Source organism: Stenella coeruleoalba (assembly GCF_951394435.1).
Source record: "Stenella coeruleoalba genome assembly, chromosome: 13".
Taxonomy (NCBI): Eukaryota; Metazoa; Chordata; class Mammalia; order Artiodactyla; family Delphinidae; genus Stenella; species Stenella coeruleoalba.
The window spans coordinates 25,576,468-25,587,929 of NC_137159.1; the positions used below are offsets into that span (position 1 = coordinate 25,576,468).

The window sequence follows — 11,462 nt, forward strand, 5'->3', positions numbered from 1 at the left end:
GAATATATTTATTGAAAACAATCTACATATAAGTGGACCCATACAGCTCAAACCCATATTGTTCAAGGGTCAACTTTACACACACACACACACAAATGTTTTTTAAATTTTTTTAAGAAATCAGGATTCCTGTTCTCTAGGACTTTACGAGAGAGCACAGAACTCAACTCACTATAGACTCAATCAATGTCTCTGAAATGAATGGAGGGATGGGTCTTAGGAGTTAAGAAAGGCAAGAACAATGCAAAGCAGCCCATGGGAAGTGTTACATGTACGAGTAAGTGGCCTGTGAGACTGGCATTCAGGGGAGAGTTCTTCCAGGCTAAGAACATACATATCCAACATACATGTCACTGGATGTATGTTGACGTGGAGACAGTAGGGAGATCATGTGAAAAGGCTCAGAAGGTGTGGGCAAGCCCAAGATCCTAGAAGGAGGTTATGAACTTTAGAAGCAGAAAGCCACTCACCTCACTACATTGCATTAGCTCCCTTTTGCAATGCCTTCATATTAGTATGATTTAATCCTATCACCTTTAATCATGGGAAGGAAGAATCATAAAGATCACCCCACTGTGTAAAGTTGCTGTGTTGTTCACTGATCAGTCAATTCTCTGTAGGGTTTAGTGTCAGGAGAAAGTCTGGCTGCCCAGAGTCACTGTGCTTCCTGCTACAGGCCAATGAAATTAAAACAACTGACTCAAGGAGAGCTGTCCTGGGCTTCCCTGGTGGCGCAGTGGTTGGGAATCCACCTGCCTAAGGCAGGGGTTGCAGGTTCGAGCCCTGGTCTGGGAAGATCCCACATGCCTCGGAGCAACTAAGCCCGTGCACCAGAACTGCTGAGCCTGCGCTCTAGAGTCAGAGAGCCATAACTGCTGGGCCCATGTGCCACAACTACTGAAGCCCACACACCGCAAAGAAGAGTGGCCCCCGCTTGCCGCAACTAAAGGAAAGCCTGCGCACAGCAATGAAGACCCAAAGCAGTCAAAAATAAATAAATAAATTTCTTTAAAAAAAGGAGAGCTGTCCTTTTTGCCTTGACTATCAGGAAGCTCAGGGCTCCGTACTCGACTTTAACGCACTAAGTTTTTTGATAATCATTTCTGCCTGTTCCATGACTCTTATTCTCGAAGTCCTTTCAGTGAAAGCTGAACCATATCACCCGTACCACCTAATTCTTTTAATAAGTAGGCAGAAAATAAATAATACATAATCGAGCAAACGCTCATCAGTCATCCCTACAGAACCCACCCTCCTGGTAGAAGGGTGAATTCAAGTGACCAAACTGGATAAGACAGCAATCCCATAAGCATAGTCAGAGCCAAGGACACAGGAACACCCTGAGGCACTATTGCACTGCTGGACTTCTTTCTCCAGTCTTTGGGTATTTCTTTTTTTTTCTTTTTTTTTTTTTTGGCAGTACGCGGGCCTCTCACTGCTGTGGCCTCTCCCGTTGCGGAGCACAGTCTCCGGACGCGCAGGCTCAGCAGCCATGGCTCACGGGTGCAGCCGCTCCGTGGCATGTGGGATCTTCCCGGACCGGGGCACGAACCCGCGTCCCCTGCATCGGCAGGCGGACTCTCAACCACTGCACCACCAGGGAAGCCCGTCTTTGGGTATTTCTGATTTAGTACCTAGAACCTTCTCTCCAGGAGGTGCTGAATGAACTCTAGCTAATTCCTACATTTTAGCTGCTTCTGGACCTCAAGCAGACCAACTGACTGCATTTTAGCTTTCCTAGCACTCGTGTTTTTGTCCTAAAGATACAATCAGGTGTATATATATATTATATATATACTGTATATATATAATATATATGTATATTATATATATATGTGTGTGTGTGTGTGTATATATATATATATATATATATATATATATATTAGACCAGACTCCAAGGATCCAACCTAGCCTCCTAGAAAGAAATTTAGGAAGAACCACACCCTCTTGAAGTGAAGGGCTTTGACTAATCTCATCTGCTTTAATTCAACTACAGTCAAAACAGGGTTAGAGAGGCAGGGGCAGGGTACTATACAGCAATGAGAAGGCAGTACTTACCGTCACATCCAACTACATATATAGATGAATCTCACAATATAAAGTTGGGTAAAAAAAGCCAGATACAAAAAGGAACAGATCATATGAGTCCATTTATAGTAAGTACAGAAACAGATCTAGGCCGGTAGAAGTCAGGATAGTGATTATACTTAGTGGGGGGTATACCTGCTATTGTTGGTAATAATTTGTTACTGGATCTGGGTGGTAGTTACCTGGTGTGTTCAGTTCTCTATATAAATTATACTTCAATTTAAAAACATAGGAAGGAAAAAGGACAAGGCACTGATTAGGCCCTAGTCTACCTACTCACATGGTCTGGCCAAAGAGGTCAAATCAGAGGGGAAAGCCATAACCTAAATGCAGCCGTACATAGCCTTCCAGTGACTCTATGTGCTGACACATGCTTGCAACTTAGTTTCAAAAGAATTTCATATCTTCCATTATTCCTTTGCCAGTGTTTCACTGCAAATCTTTGACAAGGAAACCAAGGTTTGAAGAAGCTTCCCCAAACCGCAGGCCAAAGTCCCTGACAGGACCCATAACACCCAGTGGCCAGATGAGTGCCCTAACCCGGGGCATAGGTGTGCCCACACAGGGAAAGCTAGGTAACTACCATCAGTGGCCTCATTAATAATAGTGTCTTCACAGACTCCTCCTGGGAGGACCGAGACTGTGCAAAGAGCAGCAAGTTTATCCTGTAATGTTGCCAAGCCAAGGCCAGATGTTTCCGATAAGATTTAAAAAAAAAAAAAGGATGAGTTGGGGAGGAAAAGACAGAGCAGATCCTGGATTCTTTAAGCCTCCTGTCCTCTGAAACACAGCTAACGAAGTGACAGATCTGCCTCGACACTTTTTTCAGATGGGACAAGGCGGACCCCCACTAGGGCGGCGCGCCACCTCAGGGAGATTCCAGCTGACGCACTGCGTACTCACATGGCTGGAGCAGCGCAGGGTGAGTGTGGAGCTCACTGAGGAGGCTTACAGGCCACTCCTCCAGGATTCTGTTGCACCGTGAGTCACAGGGTTTCCTGTTCTTCCAGTTCTTGGGCTGCATCGAGTTACAGCCAGACAGACCTCAGGCAGTAGCACCTGTCTGGGGTCCAGGAGACAGGCATTTGGGACGCCTGTCCCAGGACCCTCCTATCCTCAGACTATGGGGCAGCAGTACAAAGGAATAATATGTCCCCATTCGCCTGCACATAATGATTGAGCACTAAATTGAGTGTGCCAGCGCCAGGCGCTGAGGATGCCGGGATAAAGAAGACCCTTCTGCCTGCAAGTGTCCAGTCTATTGGTGGGAGGCAAATAGGTCAACAAGTTATTATAAACTGAAGGAGTAAGGCAGAGAGTAAGCAGTTTCTTTCACTATAATAAAAGACAGATTTACAATCACTTAAATCACATACATCAGTACAATTCTGAGGAGTTTTTGTCTTGAAAAGGTTAAACATATGTGTTGACCCCATGCCTAGAATGTTCTCCTGCTCTGGCCTAACAAACTCCCACTTGTCCTTCACCCCAAATACATTCCCCAAGTTCCCAGCTGGTTATACTAACACACTTTTGACACTTGTGTCTCTTGCTCTCACTGGTCCCAGAGGACTAAAAGGCACTGACTACATGTTCCCAACTTCATATTTGTGATGCCAGAGCTCTCTCAGTACTGAGATACAGTAGATGCTCAAGACATATTTGTTATGGTGACATCAAGGGGTGACAGGAATGCCGAGGAGAGGAGTGAGAGAGTAACTTGGGTAAAGGGGAAGAGCTGGCTACTGCAGACTGCCCAGGTGCTCAGAGCCTGGCCTTGTTCTTCAGGCCTGGGCCCACACTGCATGTGATCCTGGCAGCAGCAGAGTTTCCTCTCCATCTACCTAGCTGCCCTGGCCAGTACCCCAGATCCCCTAGGGGTCGAACTCTGCCTCCCCTGGCCAGCCCCATGTCAGGGACCAGAGTCTGCCCCTGAGCCCATATGCCCACAGGGGCATCTGAACTCCCCACTCTTGTCTGCTGCCAACTGTCCACCTGCTGGACCAAATCACTTTGGGTCTGTCTCTTTATACCATGTCCAGCCCCAGAACTTCCCAGTCTGCTCTACCCACCCCAGACACACCCACCATAAGCAGGGCAACCATATATCCCAGTTTGCCCAGGACAATGTTTACAGTGTGGTAGCAGCATAACTGTTAACAGTGTCTCCTTTTACTCTCAAAAGTGGCCCAGTTTGGACAATAAATTATAGGGTCACCTTAGGTACAGGCCACAAATCAAATCCTGCTCATGGTTCTTAGGGAGCCCACACCTGAATGATGAGAAGAGCCCATTCTATGCCAATGGCGCTGAAAGGAATCTGGGTTTCCTTTCAGGAAATGGTGGAGAAACTGGGTTCTTGGCTGGTCCCTTAGTACATGGCACCCGGTTTCCTCAACTGCAAAATAAAGGTTTGGACGAGATGATCTCAAAGGTCCCTTCCCAACTGACCCCGGACTGATAACCCCATGAAACTGAAAGACAACTGGCTATCTCCAGTTGTCCCAGGCAGCCCCACACTGGGGCTAAGTGCCTGGGCTCTGGAATCATACTGCCTGGGTTTGAATTCTGGCTTGCCCTTGAGCAAGGTACTGTCCCTTTCTGTGCCTTGGTGTCTTCTTCTGAATAATAGGTAATAATAACGTCTACCCTGGAGGGCTGCCCGAGGACGACCTGAGTTGTAGTAGAGTTCACAGACAGAGCCCAGCACTTCGCGAGTGGTGTACATGTTTGTTAATTTAAGACCTTTGGGAATTGAGGGGAAAAGAGGACTGGTGGGACATGGCTGGAAGGCTTCATTAGAAGGGGTTGAGACAGGACAATATGGGAGGAAGCAGGAGGAACTTTTGTCCCTCAAATGGGAAAAAGGAAAAGCGACAGCTTCAAATGCCCTTACTCAGCCCAAATCAAAGCTGTCCAATGGCTTATCTGGTTTCACTCCTTTATCAGACAATACGGTGCTGCCAGAAGGAAGAGGTTGGGAACAAGGCCTTCCAAGAACATAGACCATCTCCAGGCCTCCAGGGCAGGGATGCTGAGCTGAAGGTGAGAAGAGGCAGGAAGGCTGGCTGAGGTGGATGGGCACCGAGGGTTCCCAGAGCCAGGTTCTCAGGTCTGACTCACGCTCCAGGGAAGGACTCTTAAGGAATTGCTTAGAGATCCACAGACAACAGTGCAAAAAGCATGGTACTTCAAGGAAAAGGAGATTGTCTAGCTCCTGCTCCCATGGAAACAAGGCCAAGACTCCCAACCAAGTTTGGACAAGACAGAGGCTGTACAGGGATGGGGGGAGTAGAGCATGGGTTCCACACTGAGGGTCCTCTCCGGCTTTGTCGAGAACCCCAAGCACCTCAGTGTCAGAAGGGGCCACACTAGACAGCCCAGAGTCTACATAGGAGGGGCAAAGAGCTCTCTGCTGAGAACCAAGATGGCCAGGGACTCTCCATTCAATGTGCCAGAAAATGTGAGAATGACTGTTCCCTTCATTGAAACTCCAGGGGTCAGTGGGACTGAAACCTACCATGACCCGGTCCTGTGACTCAACAGCACAGGGCACCCCAAGTGGTTCCCCCAGTGGGAAGCCAGAGTCTGGGGCAGATGTGAGGAAGTGTGAGCAAGCATCTCATTGGCCAATTTCAGCGTAAGTGGCCTCAGCAACTGCCATTGGAGCCTCTGTGATTCTGCCCTCCAGGGGAGGTACCGACAGGGAGTGGACTAGACTTCTACAGGGAGAAGGGGTTGAACAAATGCTGTGACTATTCAGTGTGCAGCTTTGTCTCTCATGACTTCCCAAGGAGGATGCTTCAAGCTGAGGTGTACCAAAATGCCCCAGGCAACCCAGAGACTCCCCCCTCCACCCAAGGGGAATGCTGTATCCCCAGAAGACCAGAAGGAAAGCAAGTTAGAGGAAGAGCTCAAAAATGGGTCTCCTATGCCCAGAAAAGAGAAGGTTTTAGAAGTTGGATGGGGCAGTGAGGAAGCTTCCTTATTTCTCAGCTTTAGGAACTTTCCATCCTTCTGTCCGCCCTGTCCTCTGCTCTAATCCAACATAAGACAGAGAATATAAATGGGCCAGAACCCATATGCCCTAAAAGTCCTTAGGAAAAAAGAAGCAGGGCCTCTTTTGCTTCTGCCCAGATGGATAGCGCAGTCAGGTATCTGAGAGTGTGTCTATCTCTATGTACTAATATTTGACACATAAAGTGTTGACTATGTAGCAGGCACAGCTCTAAGAACTTCACATATATTCACTCTCTCTTAAATCCTTACAAAGACCCTATTAAGGTGTTATCCACTCTCCATCTTATAAGCGGAAGAAACTGAGGCCTAGAGAGGTTAAATAACTGGCCCAAGTTCACACAGCTGGTTTGTGGTGAGCCAGGATTCCACCCCAGGGAGCCTGGCTCTACTTCTCAGCACACAGCCTCTCCCAGTGACTGCTGGACTGTCCCTCAGTGGGTACCAACGGCCCCTTCCCTCTGCTTCCTGAGATAGGAGTTCCACCAACTCACATGCCTGCCTTGTTCAGAAGCCTGGAAAATGCCTGGCTTTCAGGGAAACCCCAGCAACAGCCAGGGTGAGGTTCTCCTGGGGTCAGCTGAGCAAACTTCTCTCCCACTGGCTTCCTGGAGTGCTTACCTTGCCCACATTTTTCTGGCTGAAAACAGAAAACATTACTCAGGTAACCCACACTTCAGCCAGGGGTCATGGACATCTGCTAACTACTGTGGTCTGCAGACCTCACCTTAAATTCATCTTTTGTAAAAGGCCACTCCCCACCATGACACTCCCCATCCACTTCCTGCAGCCCTTGCTCTGCTTCTTTTCCCAGGAAGGTCCACTCCTTCATTCTTGGACTCACTGAACACCTCACCAGTGGCCATAAACTGGCTATAAAGGTGAACAGCTAGGATTCTCCCTGCCCTGTAACTACCAACTCCAATGTATGATGGAATGGTGACCAGGTGTGACATTTAGAGGAATGGTGATTCAAGTCTTCGGGAATGCAGATAGAGAAGATGAGGCTGAGGTGAGGGGTGGGGTCAGGGAGCAATCAGTATGCAGTCTTTTTTTTTTTTGGAGGAATATTTGATTTACAATGTTGCCTTAGTTTCTGGTATACAGTAAAGTGATTCAGTTATACATACATATATACATATTCTTTTTCATATTCTTTTCCATTATGGTTTATTACAGGATGTTGAATATAGTCCCCTGTGCTATATAGTAGGACCTTATTGTTTATCTTTTTTTTTTTTTTTTTTTTTTTTGCGGTATGCGGGCCTCTCACTGTTGTGGCCTCTCCCGTTGCGGAGCACAGGCTCAGACGTGCAGGCTCAGTGGCAATGGCTCACGGGCCTAGCCGCTCCGCGGCATGTGGGATCTTCCTGGACCGGGGCACGAACCCGTATCCCCTGCATCGGCAGGCGGACTCTCAACCACTGTGCCACCAGGGAAGCCCCTGTTTATCTATTTTATATATAGTAGTTTGTATCTGCTAATCCCAAACTCCTAATGTATTCTTCCCCCACCCCCTTTCCCCTTTGGTAACCATTAGTTTGTTTTCTATGTCTGTGAGTCTGTTTCTGTTTCATAAATAAGTTCATTTGTGTCATATTAGATTCCACATATAAGTTGTAGTACACAGTCTTCTGAAATGATCCAGTCTGGCTCCAGAAAGAGACTGGAAACACACCCTAGGAGGCCTCTGAAGTAACCCAGAGACCAGCTGACCAAGGTAAAGCAATCAGAAAGGAAAGTCAGTGAAATGGGTCCAGGGCTCCCAGTCAGAATAATCAGAGGGTACTGGTGCCACTAATCTGACCAAGAGAAGAGCTACCTGCATTTCTGGACATGCTGGGTGAGGGTGCTGCCAGCATCCAAGAGTGAACACAGACACGGGCCAGGATGGGGTCTTCTGATGGTCCCAGAGGCAGGGGGTGTGGTCAAGAGCATGGGCCTCTGGAGCCCAAATGCATGGCTTCAATTTCCAGCCTTTACAAAAAAGCTAGTGACCTTGAACAAGTCACTCTGTGCCTCAGCTCCTTACCAGTAAAACAGGGATGCTGATAATAGTATCTACTTCATGGTGTTGTTATGAATGTTAATAAGCTAACATATGTAAAGAGCTTAAAACCACCTGGTACACAGTAAATGCTATATGTGTTTGCTCTTGAGTTTCAAAGTGTCAATCAGCACAAAACACTAGGCTTGTCTATCAGGGGACAAGTGATTCTGATGGGGCTAGTTTTGGGCAGGTGAACCTAAACTTTCCCTGCCTCAGACTACAACCCATATTATGTAAAATAATAGGGATTTCAGAAGAGTTCAAATCAAGGCCTTTTCAAAAGACTGTAAAACTAAAGCTTCAACCTTCTCTCCTAATTCTTCCTTCTAGTAGCAACTTTAAAAGATCCTTCCATAATATTCTCTCTGATTCTCTCCCTATTTCCTAACTGCTGCTGGAAACAGGCAGCTTTGCTCACCTAAACTGGGAGGCCAAGTCCCAGCTTCCACACCTGCTGAGTTAAGGCCTGACTCAATTCTGCCCCCATTGGTAATTTGGAGGAAATACACCCAAGTGTCCCTGAGACACTTGACAGGCTGCAAATGTAGAGAAGACTACAAGAAAGACCTTTTCACATGGCTGTGCTTAATCATCACAACTCCCCAAAGTGAAGAAGGTTGCTGTTGTCATCCCTGTTTTACAAAAAGAAATTGGCGGTCCAAAGAAGCAAAGTGACTTGCTCAGAGTCCTGTGGTTAATAAACCACAAAACAGTGATTAGAACTCATTTCTACATGCCCTGGTTAATTCTCTTTCCAGTTTGGGACTAAAGCTATGACCCCTCCCCATTCCAGGCCAGGAAGGTTCCAGTCCTAGCCTCCATCCTCTGGTTTCGGGGAGGGTAAATTTGTGGTCCTAGGTTCCTTCCTCTGGACAGGGGGTGAGTAAATTTAAATGTCCTGGGGCAATATTCAACCAACTGAGAAGACCTCTCCTGAATTAATGGTCCTCCAGCTTTGTATTCTAGGACTTGCCAAGAGATGACTGTCACAAGGGTTAACTCACTTCTTGAGCAAAGAAGTCCAACAAAGTTGCCAAGGTCCTGCCGGATCACAGACACGTTCTTAAATAAACTGAATTAAAGTGCAGAGCAGAGCCTTATCCCAGGATTGAGTTAGAAGGTAACAGCCACTTACAAGCAGACTAACACTCAACTAAACCAGCGGCCCTCTGCTCCCTACTCCAGTCTGAGGCTAAGTAATGTCACGGTATTTTGGGGTTCATCTACCACGACTTTGAAAACACTGTGATGGCAACCCACCTTCCTCTCCTTTGCTCTCAGGATCCCCAGAATGGGAGTATGAGCAGGTCGCCCCACATAAAGATAACGTCAAAACATTTGCCCAAAAATGTGTTCCCATTGAGATACAGAAATTTCAAGTATGTAATTGAGCAACGCTCTGTCATTGACTCACAGATCTGGACACCCTCCACCCCCGCCCCAGCCCACTCTCTCGTCTCAAGTCCTAGCTGAGGCCCAGGGCCAGGAGCCAATCCCGAAATCCCGAGCGTTTCAGAAACTCAATTCTCCCCAGAGAGCGCCTGGGGCCCAGCCTAGCCCCACCCACTCTCCATACCCAGAGGCACAGAGAGCGAGGCTCCCCGGCGGGGCCAGAGGCTTTGTCTTACGTAAAAGACCTGGCCCGAGCAAGAGCTCGGACTTAGGCGGGGTGCTGCTGAGACAGAAGCGGGCAGACAGGTCAGGGCTCACGACAGGGAAAAGCTCGTTTTCAGAAGGACAAAAATCTCCAGGAAGACGGCAAAGAGGGGAAAAGGGGGTGTTGGTCCTCTCGGAGAAACTTTTAGGTACACCAGAAGTAACATCCAAAGTCCACCCCGCATTTGGGGGGCGGGCCCGAAGATGGGGTACTCAAGGCAGGGCGGCCCCGAGGCAGGCGCTGGGAATGGGCGTTGGGGGGGCGTACGCCCCTCGCGGAGCCACAGTTCCGGGCGCCTCAGTTCCGGGAAAGGGGTGCGGCGGGCGGAGTTTCTCTGACCCTTTCCCAGCTTCTTCCCGCGTGGTCTTCTCCCCAAGCCCACCTCCGCAAGGCCGTGAGGAACGCTAGGGGGAATCGTAGGTCCCCAAAATGTGGTCCTTTAGCGCGGGAGGAACCCAGGCAACCCCGCGCGGCAGCGGAGCCTTCCCCCAACTCACCCCCCCCCCCGCCACGATTCTCCCCACGTGCTCTGGCCGGAACTCAGGCAGCTAAAGGGGGGCTCCTCCCACGTGGGCCCAGCAGTCAAAGACTACGTGCCGGGTGGCCCGCCCCTCCAAAAAAAAAAAAAGCGCGAGCGCGCGCAGGGCCGCAGAGAGGGAGAGCCGCGCGGTGCGCGAGCCCCGGAGCCTCGCACGCGCGCACACGTCTGCCCGTGCCTAGCGGACGTGGCTCCTCCAGCCCAGGACTTTCCCCGCCGCGCTGATATTTTCCGCGTCCGCGGCCCGGAATGGGAAGGAAGCGGGTCCCCGCAGGGTCTAAGAGGAGAGTCCCAGCCGGCCGGGACCCCGGAGAGAGGGCCGGGGACAAAGCAATGTTGTCAGGCAAGCCAGCCGCCCCCGCCCGCGCTTACTTACCTTCTGCACTTGGTCATGGTTGAGCTCCGTAAAGAAGTAGGCGAGCAGATGCGAGGCGATCATCCTGCTGCGGCCCGACAGCGCCGAGATGGGAAACCGAGGCTGGAGCGCTTGCGGGGGAGGAGGGCGGCGCGGTCTGACCGCTTTGTCCGGGCTTGGAGGCCCGGTTGGGAGCGATGAGTCCGGGAGGTACACAAAGAAGGCACACGATGGCGCGCCCAGCTGGAGAGTTTCGGGACTCTAAAAACAGGTTTTGATAGTCACAACTGCTGAAGGACCAAGAATCACTCCCAGCGACGTGCTGGGATGCCCCCACTGTCAAGGTACTAACTTCAGCCACAGAATCACTAAGGCTTAACTTGAGAAGAATAGCAGCTTGGCTCCACTAGGGCGACAGGACCTCTCCGGCTCACACGCGCGCTGCTCTCGCCAGCGGATCTTCTCGGCTCGGTGACACGCTGGTGCTAGCGGCGGTCCGGGACTCCTGCGCTGGAGTTTCGTGCAACAATGTGGCTTATTGAGGGGTTGCCGGCTCGCGGGCCGCCGGGTCAGTGACGCGCGCACGCCCATTGGCTGCGCGGGGAGGGTGTGTGTGCCCACGGGCCGCCCGCCGCCGCGTTGCAGCCAGTCAGAGCGGACGGCCCGCGGGCGCGGCCGCTCAGACACCCGAGCCGGCAAGCTGGAGGGGCGCACCCGGGGCAGGGGGAGGGGCCAGGCAGCATGGATGAGACGTGTG

At 50.1% G+C, this 11,462-nt stretch overlaps 1 protein-coding gene across 2 annotated transcripts in view; it reads right to left on the reverse strand.

Annotated features, from left to right (window-relative positions):
- HK2 (hexokinase 2) overlaps positions 1 to 11,218 on the reverse strand; it is a 59,610-nt gene extending 48,392 nt beyond the window's left edge. For both annotated transcript variants that reach the window (XM_079940597.1, XM_079940598.1), the window contains exon 1: positions 10,727 to 11,218. In XM_079940597.1, coding sequence (XP_079796723.1) covers positions 10,727 to 10,789 — 63 coding nt within the window. In that variant the 5' untranslated portion in view covers positions 10,790 to 11,218. The remainder of the gene's footprint in view (positions 1 to 10,726) is intronic.
- Between the last annotated feature and the right edge of the window lie 244 nt (positions 11,219 to 11,462).